Source organism: Colias croceus, chromosome 10 (genome assembly GCF_905220415.1).
Source record: "Colias croceus chromosome 10, ilColCroc2.1".
Classification (NCBI taxonomy): domain Eukaryota; kingdom Metazoa; phylum Arthropoda; class Insecta; order Lepidoptera; family Pieridae; genus Colias; species Colias croceus.
Genome location: NC_059546.1, coordinates 8,642,630 through 8,664,943, shown reverse-complemented (window position 1 = coordinate 8,664,943; position 22,314 = coordinate 8,642,630). Strand labels below are relative to the sequence as shown.

Sequence of the window (22,314 nt, the reverse complement as noted above, 5' to 3'; positions counted from 1 at the left end):
AAGGTGGTTTGAAACTTTAAAGGAACAATTTCAATCTGCTCTGTAGACTGTAACACAAGCGTATCTCATGAAAGATTAAGTTTACGCTAAGATTGTTGACAGCGAAGCCTGGTAGTATATTCTGTGCGTGCTTTATGGGAAAATATATCGCGTTTCTTCGTTTATAATATGCAATAAGAAACATAATCGTATGTACAGCGTTGTGTTGAACAGATTTTGTTTAGGGTTTAACGGTGGGTAAGATTTTCCGCGAAATTTTCTTTGTTGAAAACTGCTCCGTGTTCTTGGGGGTTACTTGAGGATTTTATATAAGCTTATTGATATTGCTTATTTGATCAGCGCGGTTGTTGTGTATTGTAACCTTTATAAAAGTAGGGTTATTGTAATTTGGTTGTTTATTTATGGACTGTGTAGGTACGCTTTGAACGGGTTGTTAAAAAAGCCTTATAAAGGAAAGATTGCGGATAAATGGGAAACTTTTCGTTTATAAAGACTATGGCTAACTTGGGAGAGCTAGACATAAATATTTTGGTGGGCACAAAGTAAAATTCTTTGGAATTCATAAATCATATTTGATACTTCTGGCGCACATTTTTATAATTAAGTAAAAGCGATAAAATATACAATATAATTATACAAAACAATTTTTTTTCTCATAATATTTGCCAATTAAGTAGAAGACTACCATTTCTTACGACTACGAATCGTGTATGATGCAATAAAGTTTTCCGACCCCAAAATTTCAGGCTGTTACCGCGGCCTCATCTCTCTTCCATTTCAATCCTAAATAATAAATGACCAAAACACACATTGCTTACCAGTTATATTCTTCCTGCCAGGCGTGTTAACAGCAACCCTCACGACTAGCTGTGTGCCACCGCGTGGGCCGAGCCGAAGCCGCTCGGTCACGTACAGCGCGCCCGTGCTAGCGAACGCCGCTCCCGCGCTCAGCGCTAGGAGTGCTGTCACCTGGTGTATGAATATTCGCCCGTTAGCTTGTGTGCTGTATTGAAGATGTTTGTATGAAATAGATTTTTGGCGCTAACAGAGCGTAATTTTACTGAAATCGAAGGGTGATAGAGCTTTCTTTTTGAATTTAAGAATAGAAAGCTCTTTGAGTACAGAAGATCTTTAAGTTTCAGATGGGTTATAGAAAATGCTGAAATGAGTTTTATGATATCATACTTTATTTTTACATTAAGCACTCAAATAACTAAAGTATTGAAGAAAATTTTTAGGGTACATCATGTAAAGGTGCTAATAATCTTAAGAAATTATAAATGTTTTGAGAAATATTGCGATATTAGATCCAAACAAACCAAGAAGCTTATATCTAATACACTGGAGATTGCACTATGAACGTTGACTTGTCACGGGAAGGTATAACCTTGAATGACGCCTGGTTGTTCCTTCATCCCTTTCACACCAACTTGCCAAGTTAGGTGTGAAAGAGACAAAAAAACAACCAGGCGTCTTTCAAGGTCATACCTTCCCGTGACAAGTCAACGTTCATAGTGCAATCTCCAGTGTATTAGATATAAGCTTCTTGAAACAAACCAAGGCATTCCATCCCGCAATCTTACATGAAACAACATTAACATCTCCTTCCAATTATAGGTTCACAATGACTTCCTAAACACTACACGACTGATGTGTTACTTGCGGCATACGTCATTAGGTACCTAATGTTCTACGTACAGCCGTGTTCATACCGTAAACGTCAATTGTTACCAATTGTCGTTATCTCTACTTCATTGCTCTTTAAGTACCAACTGTGTACGCAATCTGGAATGTTATATAGGTTTGTGAAGGTTGTTTTATGGGCATCGGTTGATTTAGTTGTTCATTTAGGTAAAATAACGGTAAGGAGGTATATGACAGTTTTACTATCGATTCAGTTACGTGTAACAGTTCCAACCTAATAAATTTTAAAATACTATCTAAGTACTCCTTGTAGGATAGGAAATTTGGTGTGAAATTGGAATTTAAAGGTAGGTAGTAATCAAGATCTTGGTCAACAATCATTATTGTTCCTATAAGGACATTTCCTTTTTTTAGAAACCGAGATTTTATCGTTAGCCAGCGCTGGTGATTAAACCCAGGATCTACAGTAATTTCTAACTCTTAGGCACGTAATATCTTCTTAACAATGTCGCGCGTAACAATAAATTAAAAAATATAAATCTCAAAATATTTTATACCTATTGGATGTTCATATTATTGCCAAACATTGCTTAGATATTGTAAAGGCAAAAGCAAACAGACCTATTGGTAAAACAGTGTTTAAAATAATTGGACATTATTCGCGCTCCAATAGCGAATTCTGCATTGAAATGAGTTTAAAACGTAAAAGAAAAAATATACGGCCATTTACTGAAATAAAAACGCTCATTCCTAGAAGCGAGTTTCAGACTTTACATTACAAATAACACAATAGAAAACAAACAAATCCACTGCACTATTCAAAACTAAGTTACATATAAAACAAACAAGGTAAAAACGAAACAATGGTCCAGTTGAATTTCCGGGTCTCCGGGGAGACATTAAAACTGGGACAATTCGGATTTCACCTGATTACATTTCGCCCCTTGTTTCATAATAAAAACTTTATCGCCTGCATTTTATGAAGCTCCTACACAATAGTAGTCTGTACAATTAGCGCCACCTGCCTCAACTAGGTTAATCTGTTCTTTACAGATGGAGTTTGAATTTGTTAAAGTATTGCGGTTTCATTTAATATTAAATATTATTGCTAAAGTTTGGTGTTATAGTGATAAGCTTTGTATGGTGTTTACTTTCAGTATTGTTTGGAATATTTACCAACAAAAAAAAAATGAATAGTAAAAATTAGAAAAAAAAACTTAAGTACTTACTTACATATTATTAGTATGTATATTCTGATTAAAAATGTTATCTGTTTAAAATAAACATAAAAAAAATAAAAAAGAAGTTCTCTCCGGCGGGGAATCGAACCCCGGTCTCCCGCGTGACAGGCGGGGATACTGACCACTATTATACTACCGAAGACTTAGGTAGCATTGCGAAAATTATATTCATATTGTAACAATGAGACGACCGTCTAGCATGCCCATTGCCCATGCGATATTTTTTTTTATCTTATCAACCATTTTGTTGTGTTCTTGTTCAAGTTTATTATTTTTTCGATTAATATATAAACAAAAAATAGTTTGTTTTTATTTGATATTTTATTTATGAGAAAAATAGGTAGTTATTAAAATCACGTTTTAAAAACTTGTTCGAATTGCATACCTACGAATAACATTGACCTTGATCACTACACTAGAGTGGACAAAAACACTTATCTATACAAATCGAGCATCGATCTATTCGATAGTCCCGATAAGTTGTCTAATCGTTCCATTTGCTGGTAAGCTTGCAATCCCTAATCGGCATGCGAGCGACAAACGCAAACAAATCTCTATCGCATCGGAACGGAATTTTATATGCCGTGTAGTGGAAGCGGTTTAAATCTATTTAAGTATTGTGATGTGCATTTAAAATAGAGGATCCGATTATATTGAGAGGTTGCAAATATTTGTTTTACATGACTTATATGATAATATCGTGAATCGTGATCAGAATGAACACGAAATGCTCAAAATGTAGGACTTGAAGCTTAGTTGAAGACATTATAGGTAACGATTTGAAGTTCAAGGTACCTAGTAAATTTAATTTAATTTTATGAAACCGATCGATTCTTTGAAAGTAAATACCTAGCTCTACGAATAACTTGAAAAGCTCATGTTCTAGTTCATATTCGTTTAATACTGATTGATTTGCAGATAAATATTTGATTAACCCTCTGTTCTCTGAAAGTTCGAAACCAGAATTACTAGAACTGAACTCGAGTCGTCTCTATTATGATTTTATGATAACGGGTCAACGACTCTAAAGTTTAAACAATTTTAGCTCGAATAAAACTTTATCTATGATGCGAAATGTTTTTATAAGTTTTCATGACGTTTAATATATTTAACTTGAGTCATACTTTGTCTGCTTTTCTAAATAAACGTATAAATCTGGAAAGTTTAAAGTTATCGTAGGTAACGAGAAGCGAGACTCGACCAAGTTCGTGCTCGCTTCTCTGTGCTATGTTAAGGTACCTACCTAGTGATAGTTGTACTTCAAGATTGATATTCTTTGTGAGAACGCAGTTTTATTTACGTAATAAATATAAAAGTATTTTTTTATTTGATTGAAAATTTTTATAATAACCGATGCAATTCGTGCAATAACTGATGCAATGGGTATATAGTATAATAATATTATGTGTTAGGCACTAATTCCAGAGAGTTTTACACGGGATTTTGATGTTATCAGGTATTATGAGATTAACAGATGTTATCAGGTATTATGAGATTAACGTGCAATAAATATTTACAATATTTTATAGATTAATTCAATGAATGATCGAATGAATTGCATTAATCAACGATCGTACCGAATTTTAATTAATTTACAATGTGAATTTAACAAAATTAGAGTTCATGGTTCAAGCATTACGATTTACGGCTCATAAGGTTAAAAGTTTAATATAGTGGAAGCGATGAACAAAATATTTTGCTCAGATAGATTTACGAGTAAAACAAATAATTCTCATGATATATCTACGTTTATCTGAAATCCCAAGTAAATAAAATATATTTTGTTACACTGTTTGCTTCGGCCTTGCACATTAACGCCTTGCCACTGTGTTATGATATTATTATATTTTGAAAATTGAATTAAGTACCTATAAATTGTTTTTAAGACATGTATTATTTTTGTTTTTAAATGGAAGCATATCATGGTATTATGCGCTTAGGTACGGACATTTTTTTGTATTCAGATGTTTATCATTGCCCACGCTTAGGTATATAACAAATGTCGTAAACAAAGTACCTATGTATCGTAAGCATAATGAAACAATCGTGTACCTTTGCTATACACATTATACCTAATGACAATAATTTAAACGTTGAACCATATTCATGTTCATGTTAATTATAATATCAAATTATAGGTATAATTATTGTTTGAATGAAATTTAACTACAATTTCACAGAAACATGTTTTCACGTTTCCTGAGTTTATCCCCAAGGGGTATCCCAAAATTAAGCCATGTTATGTTTATATTAATTTATACGTGAATTAATATAGGGTGGGTAGATTCACCAACTACTTCGTTTAAATTTAGATAATTTCTCATGGCAATATACATTCAGAGAGTTTGCAAAGTGAAACATAAGACCTAGGTATTTAAAAATTATGTTACAATATTATAATAAAACTAGCTTTCCGCCCGCGGCTTCGCCCGCGCAGTCATAAAGTAAAATCCGCATAGTTCCCTTTCCCGTAGGATTTCCGTGATAAAACCTATACTATGTCCCCGGGGTAAAAAGTAGCCTATGTCCTTTCTCGGGTATCAAAATATCTCTATACCAAATTTCATGCAAATTGGTTCAGTAGTTAAGGCGTGATTGAGTAACAGACAGACAGACAGAGTTACTTTCGCATTTATAATATTAGTATGGATTTCATGTATAACTTTGGTGTTTCTACACCGATTTACATGATTCTTTTTTTATTGAATAGGTAATAATGTAAACTTGTTGTAAACGTAAGAGTAGACAAATAAAATCAGAAAGCTCCGAATTGCTAAGCTATTGAAGTTTCACGTGTTATTGTGAGTCAATTTTAAAAGATAGACATAATATGCTGTCTAGGAATTTATTTTTATATAATAATAATAATAATAAATTTAAGAACATTTGTGTCGTACATGATTTCTATGTAGTTTTAACCATTAAGGCTGCACACGCGACGGAAGCTTAAAAAATGGAGTAACTTCTCCCGTTTTCCCAATATTTCCCTTCACTGCTCTACTCATATTGATCCTAGCGTAATAAAAAGTATACTATAACCTGCCCAGGAGTATGAAGAATAATTGTGCCAAATTTCGTTAAAACCCGTCGTGTACTTTTTGTTTCTATAACGAATATACAGACAGACAGACAGACAAATTTTACTGATTGCATTTTTGGCATCAGTAGCGATCCTTTATCACCCCTTCATAGTTTTTTTAAATATATTTCATGTACAGAATTGGCCTCTCTACAGATTTATTATAAGTATATTATAGATAGAATTCATTATATTTTATGAATTCTATTTCATTATTAATGACAAAAATAATGGCGATTTAAGACTATTTATACAAATAGTATGAAGTGGAAATGTTTGTTTGCTATGATTTAACTCAAAATTAATCTGTAAGAAATTCATCCATGACTCCAGTTCAACTCAGATGAAGTCAAAACAAGCCATAATGAAACGTACCAAAAAAAAAACACCAAAACATTAACACAATTTTAATCAAAAAAATACTCACATCCATACAATTATTGATATTATTCGTGATCTTGACATCCACTTCCACAGTCTCCCCGACCTTCAGAGCAGGTGGTAGCGCAAAGTCCAGTTGTATGGGACGGAACACGTTGATAGTTTTGGGTGAAGAGAAGCGAAGGCCGCGGCTAGAGAGGGAGAGAGCCCAGAGCGACCAGCGACCCGCTTCGGATGGCGCGGATATTGTTACACCGTCCGTTGATAGTTGTGTTCTGGAGAGATTTGTAAGACAAATAAAATTTATTTGCTTAAAATATATGGTTTTACAAGTTATTGAAGTGAAACTTCTTTATTGGGGCTGGAAAAAAATGTAGTGTAACATTTTTTCGTTACGCGTGACATTTTTCCGTTACGCACCATCTTTTTCTTATCCCTACCATGCGTGAATTGACGTTTTTCTGTAAAGTTAAAAAAAATATGGATAATAGTGAGAAAAATAAGGTCATAAAGAAGTTTCACTTATTACGTGTGTACACGTCTAGTACACGCACAATTTTTTTTATTTTGATGAAATGTAAGTACACATTCTGATTTTTTTCGTGTCATGTAACTGTAAATGGAAGACACAGGCTCCTGAAAAACAGTTCTTACTATCTTAGGAGCCTGGGTCGCTCTAATTTGTAAAATGTTTTAAGTGAAATAAATGATTTATTTATTTATTTATTATTTATTTTTACATTCACCAACTATCCGCTCCGCACTATGTAGTGATTTAAGTAAGTAAATTAATAAAATCTTCTCTTTATAGTATAAAATGCCTATTTCCCTTGGTCACAACATGAAGCGTGAATAACTGGTTTGAATTCGATAATTTTTCTTTTGTGTTCGATGTTGTCAGGAGAAGGAACTTATGAAAGAAAAACTCAAAAATTAAGAAATTGCGAATACTTAACGGCTATTTAAATTTCACGAGTTTGACGATTTGCACGGACTCAAGACAACGTATGTCGGGTCTAATATAATAATAATAGACAATATAATAATAATATGAACATTTTAGTGGCTACAGCGGCTGTTATTGTTACGATGCATTTATATTAACCCTCAACTACCTGACCGGAGTCTCTCAGACTCCAGCAGTCTTATTTTTGTCTATATCTTTGCAAGCAAGTGTCCTTGAACAGTGTGCGTCCGTGTACCTTCGCCACTCTACCCGCAGTACCGCTCCTGCACACGTCGAGGTCATACGCGCGCGCGCTCTGTTTTGGTGAGTAAAAAACTATGTCGTGGAGTCTGAAAGACTCCAGGTAGGTAGTTACGTGACTTTTTCATGAAACTTGTTTTTTTTTTGTTTTAGTTCAAAATGACCTCGAATGATAAAAATATTGAGCGTTGGTTGGACGAGGACCTTTCCTCGAATGAAGAAGAATGTTTTGATGAACAGTGCAGTGAACACGAGGAAGATATTGAAGAAAATTGTGTTCTTCCCTGAGATTCTGCATCGGATACAGAGATCGAAGGTGACGAAGTTGTAGACGTACCAGAAGAGCGTGCTTCTTCGCAACTCTCGGGCTCGGTTCCAGAATCCTCTTCATCAGCTGACGATGACATACCTTTGAAGCCTACATGCCTGCAGTGCTCGTACACGGCGTGCTCAATATGCCGGGAAAAATTGTAAAGTTTGAGCCTTGCAATTTTATAAAAAAAAATATTTTTTGCCAAAAATTTGTGTCACATTATGTTGATTAGTTACTAAACTTTAAACAATTTATGAAGAGAGTTCCTAATTTTTGTTAGATTTTTTAAAGATCTCATTTAATAAAAGTGTAAAACTTTTGAAAAAATTTTGCTTACTTTAAAAAAAAGTGTAGTTTATAAGTTTATGCCATAAGGTTATATATTTTTTTTTACTTTTAAGAAATAAAGAAGTGTTCAAGCTATAACATGTTTCTTTTAATTTATTTTAATTTATAATAGTTTTTGTTTATGAAGAGTTCAAAGTATGGGAGTCTGAGAGACTCCAAGTAGGTAGTTACGTATAAGAAATTAGGGTCAGGTAGTAGAGGGTTAAACGAGCATAGAGCAAGAACTAGCTCTATGCTCGTTTGCTCTACAGCAAGAGCATTATTTTGTTATCTTTAAGTGTAAATGAAATTCAATTGTATTTAGTGTTGTTCCATTTTAGAACATTGCATAGAATCTTTTCGAATGCAAAGAAAAACGAAAGAATGCTCTAGACTACGCCTGTTTACACTAAAAGAATTTGACAGAGTAGGATTAAAATGAGCATTCGCTTGTTTGATGCAAATACACCGTTATAGCTTTTGAAATGTAAGTGCGCTGTGCAATATAGATAATACCTATGTGACCAACGTATGGTCCTTAGAACGCTTTCATTATCAGCCCATCCCAAATTCCCTAGGTTTATAGATGAGAGCACTTGAAAAACGAATATTCAATACAAAATTTATTAATTATCCATAAAAGCATTGAGAAGCCTCAGACGACAAAATACAATTAAAACTGCATATAAACCAGAAAATTAGATAATTAATTTGTTATCGGAAACGCGAAACCAGTAATAATTAATAATACTTAAACATTTGTAACGTCATCTGTGTAAGCGTTCATTGTTATATAAGCAAGGCTTTAGTGGGATAATATTAAATGTCACAAACGAATCGTTTATCGATGTTCAATGCAGATACGAGAATATATCTGAGGTTATTTTGATTTATTCTCGATGTTATTTTAAATGATGGTAACGTGGATACGATTATTTTGAATGGAATTCTTATTGCTTGGGACGTTTTTTTCCATTATGGTGAAGACAGAGTAAACTGATGAAAAATGAAGAAGACAGAGTCAATCGAGCAGTGTTCATCATCATAGCTGAGAATGATTAATTGGATGCTCTTTTTAAGAATATTAATAAACATTATTATAATTATTTTCTAACTAATTAAAACTTCACTATTAATTACGAACTATAACTACGAAAACAACACATGTGTGCACGACGAAACGTAAATGTAATTAGTAACAACATTCATTCATTCATTCACACAACTCATTTAATTAGTATAGAATAAGATAACGTATAAACTCCTGAAGGCTTACGCCTGAAGGCTTATTTTTAGTATGAATAAATGTATGTCTTATTTGAGTTCTTAAATGTAAAGTTTTATATGTTTGGAAAGTAAAGCGTTTGATCTGTCTAGTATTAACGTAGAGTAAGCTCCTGAAGGCTTATGCCTGAAGGATTATTTTATAACTAAGAATAGAATAGCGAATTTATATGTAAAGATGTTTGTTAAATTGTTATTACGTAGTCATAATTAGATAGGAAAATTCATGAAAGATTATGACTGAAGACTTATTTACTTGGAATTTAAAATATTTATGTCTTGTTTAATGATAGTAAATGTTTATGTTTGTTTATTGAATATTGAAAATGTCTTTGTTTATGTGTTGCCTTAAGTATACGATAATGTTTTATCTTTCTTTGAATTTACTATTGTAGATGTTAATATTTAATGATTATGTAATGATTAGGATATGTAAATCTAATGTTTCTTTTCCCAACAGCATCACGTCCGCGACTGCGCGCACAAACCGTTCCCCGCAGTATATTTATACACCTGAAGCGGGGGACGGGGTAGTATAAAAGTAAATTTCGGGAAAATCGTGCGCGCAGTCTAAACGGGGCGTTGGCGGGATATGTTATGGATGTAGAATTAATTAGTAATGTAATAATGAATGTAATGAAAACGTAGAAAATGTAAAATTGTGTAAAAATAAAGAGAATGAAAATAAAGGGTGAGGAAAGGGGTGTGGCCAGCCGGAGTGGAGGGGATAACGCGTAGAGTATAAATATCGACGCAAAACTGGTTGCGTCATGGCATTCCAGTTGCTCCCGCGCTACAAGAAGAAACTAAGGAAATAACTCCGCTCCGGCTTGGCACCCTGGCCCTCTGCGTATGAAGAAATAATTGTTTGTATTATTTACAAACCCCCCCGCCACTACAGTCCACTTGAGAGGGCCTGCCGCCAACATCATGTTATGTTAAAATTTGATATTCTACCAAATTTTCATATCAAGTGTAAGCCATTCATAATAAAGTGTCAAAATAAAGTGAGGATTAAAACAGACACGATTGAAATGAATTCTTTAAAACCAAGAACACACCAACATTGTTAAAATTAATTCCAAATGATAATTAATAACAAACTCATCAATACAATGTAGCAATTCAAAAACTTAAATGTCACGGATAATAAATGCAATGTTAAATCATTTGTTATTCTGCGGTCTGATAATATACAGTGTAGTTTTATTATAATTAATACGTTAATTGAAGTTTGTTGCTCATTAATGATGCTCAAAACTAATGAACTTGGTCTCGTTAAACTAATATCTGGTATGAAAAGCTAAATTTTGTGTTAATTTTGTTCGTTGTATCGACGATTATATTTTTATTATTTTTAAATGTTAATATTGAATCAATTCACATTAATTTTTCATTATATTATGTGTTAGTGCTCAGATAATAATAGGTCTTCATATATATCCACTTGTGACTTATTACAATGCTAAATGAGTTCGAATGGACAGTTCAGTAATTCGCATTGTAATTGGAATTGTTTTTGCGGTTTGTAAACAAGCTATATTCGTACAACAAACTTTTTTTAGCATTCGATTTTTATATAAAATACGCCGCATTTTTTTTAATTGTCCCTAGAGTATAAAAACTAATACCGCGATCTGCTGCTGTGCTGGTATAAGTCTCTACGCCTATTTCTAAATGTCTGTGACTGTTTAAATGTTTATAGATATAAAGATAAATAAGTGAGTCTGCGTCCATATATGTGTGTATAATTCTTTCAATTACTTACGTGTTATTAAAGCACTTCCACATCTACAGCCTATGATGTGCAGCGGGCGGTACGAGCGGCGCGGTTGCTAACAGTTGGCGGTACAACATCTATGTCTATTACCTACTTTAATATGTCTATTTATATATGTACTTGTAGACTTATAGTTATATGTGTGTCTGTATCTATCTCTATGTCTGTGTGTGTATCAGTGTAAGTATGTGTGTGTATCTATCTTTGTGTGCATTGATTATCAACTCACGTATAATTAAAGCACTTCCACATCCACAGTCGATCATGTGCAGCGGGCGGTACGAGCAGCGCGGTAGCACGAGCCGCTACCAGTTATTGATACCTCGTATAATATGTCTATGTCTTTATTGGTGTTTGTGTTTATATCAGCTGTGTTTGTGTTAGTATATATTATGTGTGTATTGATCTCTGAACTTACGTATAATTAAAGCACTTCCACATCCACAGTCGATCATGTGCAGCGGGCGGTACGAGCGGTGCGGTCGGTCGAGCGGCGACCGGCTGGCGGTACAACGCTCCCCCCCCACAAGCACCTCCACCCACGAAGAGAGATACTCCCGCTGATACGAATTCTGGGAGTGGGGCGTCTTCGTGGTCTGGTGGTCTGGGATAGAATACACATTGAATGTCTAAGGTGTAAACTGGAAAGTATGAAGGTCCTAACGACAATGAGTTGCCACATAAGGAGTTATTTCGTAGCTTAAATTATTAAAACGTCTGATTGAATACAAATGATGTCACAAATTAGTGCAGAATTGATCGCATAGTACTTGCAAGAAATGGAGTGGAGATATTATGTTATAACAAGTGATAACTGCGTTAAAAACAACCGACTTCAAACTTGCACTTGCAAAATTTACAAATACCTACAGACAAAAATGCTCATAAAATAAAAACTACTGGGCCTATCCGAATAAAATTTTTATGGGACCAATTCGACACCATCCCGCATCGAACAAAAAAAGAATCACGTAAATCGGTTCAGAAACCTCGGAGTAATCGGTGTACATACATAAAAAAAAAAAAAAAATATACCGGCCGAATTGATAACCTCCTCCTTTTTTTTGAAGTCGGTTAAAAATCATTAGACATTTAGCCGTGGGCAGCTGATGTAGAAAATATTAAAATTCTCTGAACTCTACGTACCTACTAGGCCCACGTTAGTCTTACAAAAGATCGAGTCTCTAGGAAGGTTAACGTGGGTTGATAGACGTTCTAATAGTAACAAGTATAACGGAGAAATATACAATAATAAAAAATAATAAAACATTAATTATATTCTAAAAATTTTTACTGTAATTTGTTTTCTTTAAACTAATAATACAATGGCTTGTTGTATAGAAAAATGTCTCATAATTCTAATTCAATTTCTCAATGATGGGCAGATAACATAATTATTCCGAGAATGCCACCATCAATTTTTATTAAAACACCATCACCGTTGCGAGCGTAGTAATGATATCAAACCCGTTGTTATTACTTATCCCATGTCACTACGGACAATTAAATTGAAACGTCAAAACTTATACAACGAAGATGCGTCGACATTAGAGCTGTGTGTCCAAGGATAACCACGTTAGCTTCATATTACAAACTGAATTAACTGTTCCGGCACATTTCAGGAACGTTTAGACATTATGCAGGAAGTAATGTGATTTGTTCCCGATCCCATTTATGATTCCTGTGATGTAAATCTAGTGCGTTTGAAATGGAGGAATTATCGGGATATAATTAATTAAACAATAGACCAGTGAGGTAGGTAATCTGGTGGTGGAGAATAAAGCGATTGTTTTGAACTGTTATTATTATTGTTGTAACAGTAGATATTCAATTATTTAATAGGTTATAAACAGTGTTTAATGTTAATCCAATATAGATTATGAATTATATGATTATTGAAAACGTGTTGGAAAAATTATAAGTGCGTATGTATTTATTTTGCAAAGAGGAAAAATTCCTTAGGTTAGATTTTTAATGGCCATTTTCAAAACGTGTTCTATTTACTTTATAATTTCCAAAATGAAAAATTGACGCCGATCGGACACTTCATTAGGCTATCAGGTTGTGTATGGACGCAAGTTTAATGAAGAACGAACGAACGAAGTACGAATGAGTACAGGATAAATCGATACGTTACAACAAATTTTAAAGTTTTTTTGTAAGTAGGTACTTACGACAAATGAGCATCGAAGCGCGAATCCACAGGGGCCCTGGCTCCAATCAAACACATCAAAGAGTCGGGGGGTGCGAGCACGCGTAATTGGAGACTCGCCCGCGGGTACCACCAGCGCCTTTCTTCGACTGCAACTGCCACCTAATTGAAAATTATACGTTTTAAAATATTTTTTTGATAACTAATAATGATTCTTCTAGGGAAGCGCGTTCCATCTTAGACCACATCTCAGTTTAACTTTAGGCGAGATTGTGGGTCAAGCGCTTCCCTATTCCCAATAAAAAAATCACAAAATATTATATAGCTGAACTAGATTTGGAGCGCGTAGAGTCGTTATGAAATAAATGTTTTTTGAACTTCTACATTCATTTTTATTTTGATCGTTCTTAATTTTTTCACAATATGATTTATATTAATTCCCAGTAAACTTAACATTGAAAAAAGAAACCGATCCGTTAGGCTAGAAGTAAATTTTGATATTTTATGTACCTACACAGTACCTAGAGCAGAAAATCTCTGTTCTCCACTTAGTATTATTTACGACATTGTAATCGACCATACTTTATTAGTTATTCCAAATACTAATACCATGTAGGTAACCATCAACACGATATCATTTAATGAATGCGGTTGTACATCAGGCAACGCGTGTAATGAACCATTCGTAAGCTAGCCACAGAGTAAACAGAATAATATAACATCAATGGTTATTTATTACTTTAACTAAATAAATCATAATCTTTATTTAATTTTTGAAGTGGAACAAATAATATAATTGTAAGTATAATTAAAAGCCTATGTTAGTTAAAAACTGTGTTACAGGTTTAGAATCTTTCACAATTTCGGTAAATTACACTTTTCAAGTGAATTAAAGATGACATAATATTTTTTTAAACAGTAAGTACAAAAGTAAACTGTGTGTATATTATAAGCAATGAATAGAGGTAGGCGGGTGTTATTAAATCACAATGAAATATTTTATGTGGGGAAATATTATGTACAATAGAAAATAACAAGAAGGCCCTAATTTAAATAGGTACCTACATACAACTTTTAATTTAATAGATAGGTATACAAACTTTCAATAGTATCCTCTATCTATGAACTAAACAAGAGCTATCATATTATAATAATTGATAATATTACATACATTTGTATTAATTAAATAGGTACTTAATTAAAGTGACAATAACATAGGTATACCATTCAGTTACCTATAAATAGGGTTTCCGATACATTGACTAAAACCACTCTTAATTGTGGTCTTTAACCAACAACAAATTGGCTCTCATTAGGTTTCTCGTTGATTAAATCTGGTACGTGCTTCTAGAGTGCACAATTGTATTCAATTTGTTACTGTGTAGGTATATATTTTTAGGTTTAAACGTTCCAATTTACCGATGTTTAAGGTTGTTTTGTTTTTTAAGGAAATAACTTTATGAATATCATGTAACAAAATAAAATAAGTCTTCGTCGAATTTTCCAATGAAATTTTAATTGTTTACCTATCGTTCTAATTTCATGTTTTGTCAAAAGGTTCGTTCCCAGAAAGTTCATATAATTAATTAGAATAACACGAATAAAAAGGTACTTAAGATTTTGCATATTTATTGAATTGTACAACATTTAATTATTCAATTTTCTGAATAATGAGTTAATAAATTACACGAAACCATTTCACTCCATAAAATTATTCAGAACACTAGATTTCCGCCTGCGGCCTCACCCGCGTTTTCAAAGATAAACCCGCATAGTTCCCGTTCCCGTGGGATTTCCGGGATAAAACCTAGACTATGTTGCCCAGAGAAGATGCAGCTTTCTAATGGTGAAAGAATTTTTGAAATCGGTCCAGTAGTTTATGCGTGAAAACAATTCATACATAATATGCATAATTACAAACATTTCACATTTATAATATTATTATTTAGAACATTATACAAAATAATTTCATACCATTAAATTATTTTGATGTAATAATGAATTGGTGACTTATAATACGAGTCTAATCAATCTTTACGGTAATTACAGTTCGGCTTCATGAATATAACCATTCGCATATATCACAAACAATTACTATACTCGTTACATAGGAAAGGGATAATTGGGGTCGAAAAATACGTCCTGAACTAATTACAAGCCGGTAATATAACGATCACCCGAACATATTTTAATGACACCCTCGACGATTAAGAATAAAGTTTGTGCGGAAATTGCTTTACAAACTTATTTGTGGTAATTAAAAAGGAGCTGCTAATTAATTCCATCGTTAAATGCCTATTAGGTATTAAAATTCAAAAGATTAATGAGAAAAATTAAGAAATTATCTTCATAGTCTCGATTCTTTATCTTAACATTTTCATATAATATTGAGTATCTGTCTATGCTTATTATAGTACCTATCATTGAACTATTGATTTCACATCGAATGTTATTTCGTCGTTATTTAGTTTAAAGCAGACAGAGTAGTCGGCGGGTGAATGGACTAAGGTTCAAAGTCAATACCATTTCGTACAGTACATCTATTACGAGCAAAAATAAATTTAAAAAGTCATATTTTCCAAATAATTACATTTCTTAGCGATTATCGAATTTACCCCAATTTGTTATTTATATATTTTCAAGTCTTTATAGTGTGATCAAGTATGAAAAAGCTTGAGAGTTTTTACTCTGGCAATTCGACAAAGGATCTATTTATACATACATATATCTATCCCAACAACTCTGTATGACAAAAATTCCAAAACGCGTTCATAGACACCTAAAATGCCCGTTAAAATTTCCATCGAAGCCTATGATATATAAAAGTGCTAGATACGTTACCCGCTCTCTATTTTGGCAAGAAAAAACTCAGGTAAGTGCCCGAGTTTCACTTAGTCACGCACCATTCAGCGTCGTGGCTGGACGTTCTATTTATATTTTAATCGGCAGTTGTTATTACGAAGTACATGAGTGAGACATGTATTACCTACCTCTCGTGCGTGAGAGTGAAAGAGAGAACAACTGTATTGGTGATAATGCGTTAGTAAGTAGGTATGTATTAATTACGCTGTTTTTTAGTGCAATGATGTTGGCGTATGCCGCGTCTACTAGTATAATAGGTCATTGATCGAAGCACAATCAGCTAGCATGAAATCGGAACAGCGTCAAATCTTTATCCCGGCTATATAAATCCCTGTCACACGCATGGCCCGCTTACCCGGGATCGCTATGGATCTTGCTATGGATAAACGTCACGATCGAGATTATATTATATTTAGCCGGCGGTTTAATTTTACGATTCAACTTTCCGATTTGGTGTAATAATCGGAAAGTTGAATCGAATTATCGAATTACCGAGGTTTTTAGTCCCTAATGCAATCTGATTGGATTCGCTAATTTTGGAGCTAATTAAATTGCTTCGTCATTTTTATTACAGAGTATAAGGGAATAGGATTATTCCCAATTTTCCTAGCGATCAATCAATAAAAACTGTGATTGTTAATTTTCAATTTTTTTATACCTACTTTTGATGATGATGTTTTTTTTTAAATTACTTCTTATTTAGAAAGAATACAAATAATCTACTTCTTGCTAACAAATAACTAAATAATTTATAAATAAAACTTATAATAATAACGTCTCTCTCATAACAACAGACTACTGAGGTTAAAGTAAATTATTTAGAATCCCACTATGTAGTTGAATACACGCAAAGGTGGACATGACAGGCAGTTTACCCGTTACAAATAAACTATGCAGGTTTACCGTTTGCACGGAAATATAACTACGCATGAACTACATGGATCCAATTTCGATGAAATTGCATGCGAACTAGATGGGTGACCAATAATTCACTCAGATTTTTAGTTAAAGGAAAATTAAGTTTATGTTGGTTTTCCCGCTTTAATAAAAATACGGTAAAAATACCTTTAAATAGGCAGAAGATTCGTTTGGAATTCTTTTAATTTTCCATTTTATCTGTAAATCACAAAAGAAGCAGCTTGATATAATATGTTACAGAAAGTTCCATTCAATCGGTCTTATAAAACAAAGTAACTTTTCTGAATTTTACGCACGCCAAAATTAAAATATACAACATATTATAAAGGTACACACTACACACCCATTACTCCGTAGGTAATCAAGTATGAAAACGTCAAAAATTGAGACAATAGCAATCCTCAAAGTCAACATTACACTAATTAAGCTTGGTAAACTCAGTTCAATTTCACGCCAGGCGGGTAGATGTATAATTGGTATAAATATTAAATAAGGACCTGTGTTACAGCTTGCTTTCTGTTAGGGAACTTCGAGATGATTTTAATTAACAAAGTAAAGTAAACTTCGACCTTTTTCATTGTATAAAAGGTGTTACGCAAATATTAACTTATTTTTTTAATGATCTGGGTTATAAATGTAGTTAGTAAAAGTAGGTATATAGGTAGGTATATTGACCTTTCACAAAAGGTGTACGAAAACGATAAAAATTTTAGTAGCGAATTAAATAATGACTTATGTAAGTGTTCTTGGTTTTACCGTATGGTGTGTAATAACTTTTGACGTTTTTAGTAATAACATTGTGTCAATTAAGAGCTAGCGCGCAAGAGCAACTTTTGTCTCCGCAACTATTTTGTCTCTCCCATCAACTCTCTTACTAGCCCATATAGAGTTGATGGGAGAGACAAAATAGTTGCGGAGACAAAAGTTGCTCTTGCGCGCTAGCTTTAAAGACGCAAGAGAAAAATACTTTATCATATTATAGAGATTGATAAACTGAGTAAAAATATAATAATATGAATTTTATTATGTTTATTCAACGCTCGCTATTCTAATATTTCTCTGCAAACTAATGGAACATCGAATGTTAAGCAAAAACCAATTCTAGATAGCTCGAATAAATTCAATGTCTATATTAATGTCGATAAATATATAAACTTTAGCTACGGTCGAAGTCCATTAATCTCAATATTTCCGATCAATTTACTCAGGGGATGACATTCAATGCTTTCGATTGAAAGGACGAAAAAATATGAATTTTCTTCAATAATCCGATAAGAGCATAAAGATCGTGGATTAAGTATTAAAATAAGATGGAAAATGCATTATTAATAGCTCAGCGTCGTTATTACGAGTTGTTGGCTTAATCTGCAATATGGAGAGATTAAGTTTTTTATAAATTCATAAGATGTTTTCTTTTCCATCTTTTTAAAAGCTATAAAATTAAACGTTCATTCGCAAACTAATTTGTTTTAATTTTATCACATTAAATAATATAATGTCATCTAAACAATCGTTAGCCAATAACTTTAATATATCCATTTTCATTCATATTTTCAAACTACATACATACCTGTGAAATTGAATCACAATCGATTCCGCACGGTTGCGTTAGCGTAGAGTTCTACATTTTCACAATATTATTTGTATGCACAGCATAAATGGGTTAAAAGTGTTATTAAAATTTATAGAGCTAGAAAAAGGTGAAACCTTAAACACAATTCTTACATTTCGCGCAAAGTTTGTTCATTATGGATCATTGCTTAATGGCGTAGCATTGTAGCGTCCAGCGAAATTTAACGAGATAAAAGTTTGTGAGATTAATGTGATACTTTTAAAATACCTGTGTATGCATAACTAGCTGTGCGGCGCGGATTTGCTTACGTACGAACCCGCAAAATCAATTTATTATTATAACTGATGTGTTATTCTTATAGGTACCTATATTAATGTTAAGTTTTATCCAAATCCGTCCAGTTGTTTTTTCGTGTAACATACCTAGGTACATCTGACCTCACTAACTTTCAAATTTATAATATCAGTAGGATATATTGTATTATTTTAAAAGACGTGGATAGAACAGAATTGTATTCTATGCTCGTTCTAGTTATTGTTAATTTTTATTGTAGCGTAATAGCGGTTTGAGTGCTTTGGTTCTTTAACGGTAGTGGTTTATCGACCTCAAGTTTTGTTATATAAAAACAAAATAAGTTAGTCTACTGAGAATCTATTTTCATTACATTGAAACATATCTTTAACCCTTGACTTTACCTACCTACCTACTTTGTTTATCTCTACCAAAACAAGCCAATTCTAATGATAAATACGTACAATTTAATTTGCTGATAATATTGTAAATACTTCAGAAATGAAGCCAAAGGTTAGATTCTAAAAGTTCAACTGTTTCTTGTTTCCTGAAAAAACCTTACTCAAAGTACGTAATAACACTTTAGTCCACTAAAAAGATCCAATAGCCAATATATTATGTATAGTTAAGAGTACTAAAAAATAGTACTCACTTCAGAGCGCTGTAAAACCTTAGCTATTGACGTAATGAAAAAATGTTGTATATAAAAGTTTTTCCTCGAAAAATAATCTACAAAGATGGTCTACATGGTATGGTATACATTTCTTCGTAAAATGATAAAAAAAAAGTTTTATTGAAAAATATAAATATCTCTAATTTATGAACATTTTCGCTTATAACTTTTTTATTTATATTTCTACGACAAAAAGTTACAGGACCAAAGTTGTAGAGAATTTAATTGGCAACAAATAATGCTAACAATCTTTTTATCAGATAAATAGTTTAAGAGATATATCGTAAAAACCATTTCAACCACTATTTTCAAGATGGCGGCCATGGGACAAGGGTGGCGACCCCACAAACTTGGTTTTAGCTTCACTGAACCACCCTACACATCAAAAAACCAAAATTGCGTCCTCTAAAAAACGCAAGGTTAGGCCTAAAAATGTAACATTTCAATGGACTACTTGTTTAAGCCAAAATAAATATTTCTATATCTATACACACCTCTTTATGCAGCAGTCGAACATGGAAACTCGCCACATCGCTGACCGGCTCGCCGCCCTCCGTGACGTAATACACCAGCAGAGAACTGACCGGCGCCATATCAGCTGTGACAGGGAACCTATAACGCAAATATTACTTATTTACCTACCTTTACAACATTATACGATTGTGGATTAAAATCGTTATTTAGTTAGTATAAACCCATATTTTTAGAAAGGTTGGTATTAGTTTATTTGTATAAAATATATCCTGTAAGGAAATTCTGTTTAAAAATAACGTTACTGTTGAAGAGAAGAAGACATAAATGTATTTTTGATTTTCCGTATTTTAAACATAAAATTTTGAGTGTAACTAAGTACCTGTCTATGTTAAAGTTTAAAATAATATGTTGCCAACATTTCAGATTAAAAGTTGGAACATGTAACATCTTATAGCCGTAAATAGAACCACAATTACTTATTGACCTTGTATATAAAAGCAGATTTTTTTATCAAACGAACGGAAAAATCATTTATAAACATGTTTTTACGTCGTATTACAACAAAACGCTTTTACTCGTTATTCTTAAAATAGATATTGCCTTTATATTTATACAATACAAAATTGAGGTTGACATTCTTATAAGGGCACCATTACGCTACAAAAGACGACTTACAAGCAATATATAAATTCGGAAATACGTAAAGTAATACTGACAATTCGTTGAAAAAATAATTTCACCAACGTTCTGTATAATCAAATCGAACAGACTCATCGCAATGGTATTAATAGCTTCTCGTTATGTTTTAATAACTTCGCGAATAAAATTCAATCTCCAACTTCGTAATAACTCAGTGGAAACATATTTTGTTGATAGCGCTGTATTATGTTGGATCGACTTTTTAATTTGCTCAGTTGGAGCTATGATAAAAATATTGCATTTTAAAGTACATTGATACCTATTACACGAAAAAAAAACTATTCAAAATATAAAAGATTGTAGACGATTGCAGGATTAACTCCTGTTTCATTATTATAGTAAATTTTCTCTGTATTTCTACGACTACAAAAAGAATGTTCACTATCAAAATGTAGGGCGTGAGATATGAATAAAATAACCGTTTTGTGTGCTTCGTACTATTTCATAACGTAGAGATGAATTTTTCTTATGGAGATTTACTTTTTTGTTTGAGATTGCAAAAATATATGAGCTTCAATTATATTTTCTTCGTAATGTATCTTAGCCTTTGCTTTGAATACTAAGATAGGCTTAAGAAGAGACGGAGGCGAATATTATCTTAGTAATGTGAATGTAACTTCCTGAATTTATATTTTTTGGTTTTTATGGCATTCAAATGCTTTATAAATATAAATTTATAAAGAATAGAAAAAATTCGATCACGAGGCGGGACTTGAACCCGCATCCTTCGCGCCATTCCGGGGCGGATGCCTAACCAACTCAGCCACTCGTGACCCGCCTGAGCAATCGAATTTATTCTATCCTTTCAGTTTTATGTGTCTTAAGGGACACACCGCGCGCCATCTATTGAGATGATTTAACAACCATTTCAACCAATATGAAGCACTTTTCAGTGAATACAATATTGAAACGATGGAACACGACCTTTCTTGAATTTATATTTTTTGGTTTTTATGGCATTCAAATGCTTTATAAATATAAATTTATAAAGAATAGAAAAAATTCGATCACGAGGCGGGACTTGAACCCGCATCCTTCGCGCCATTCCGGGGCGGATGCCTAACCAACTCAGCCACTCGTGACCCGCCTGAGCAATCGAATTTATTCTATCCTTTCAGTTTTATGTGTCTTAAGGGACACACCGCGCGCCATCTATTGAGATGATTTAACAACCATTTCAACCAATATGAAGCACTTTTCAGTGAATACAATATTGAAACGATGGAACACGACCTTTCTTGAATTTATATTTTTTGGTTTTTATGGCATTCAAATGCTTTATAAATATAAATTTATAAAGAATAGAAAAAATTCGATCACGAGGCGGGACTTGAACCCGCATCCTTCGCGCCATTCCGGGGCGGATGCCTAACCAACTCAGCCACTCGTGACCCGCCTGAGCAATCGAATTTATTC

The 22,314-nt window shown here is 33.1% G+C and overlaps 1 protein-coding gene and 1 non-coding gene across 2 annotated transcripts in view; both read right to left on the bottom strand.

Moving 5' to 3' along the window:
- Positions 1-22,314, bottom strand: part of LOC123694842 (C3 and PZP-like alpha-2-macroglobulin domain-containing protein 8) — a 163,462-nt gene that overhangs the window by 18,640 nt on the left and 122,508 nt on the right. Inside the window, exons 10-14 of the mRNA XM_045640437.1 lie at positions 20,220-20,337; positions 13,431-13,570; positions 11,675-11,860; positions 6,392-6,620; positions 819-969 (exon numbers count right to left, since the gene is read on the bottom strand). Coding sequence (XP_045496393.1) covers positions 819-969; positions 6,392-6,620; positions 11,675-11,860; positions 13,431-13,570; positions 20,220-20,337 — 824 coding nt within the window. The remainder of the gene's footprint in view (positions 1-818; positions 970-6,391; positions 6,621-11,674; positions 11,861-13,430; positions 13,571-20,219; positions 20,338-22,314) is intronic.
- Trnad-guc lies at positions 2,953-3,027 on the bottom strand. Its single transcript has one exon. It is a non-coding gene; the product is annotated as a tRNA-Asp (tRNA).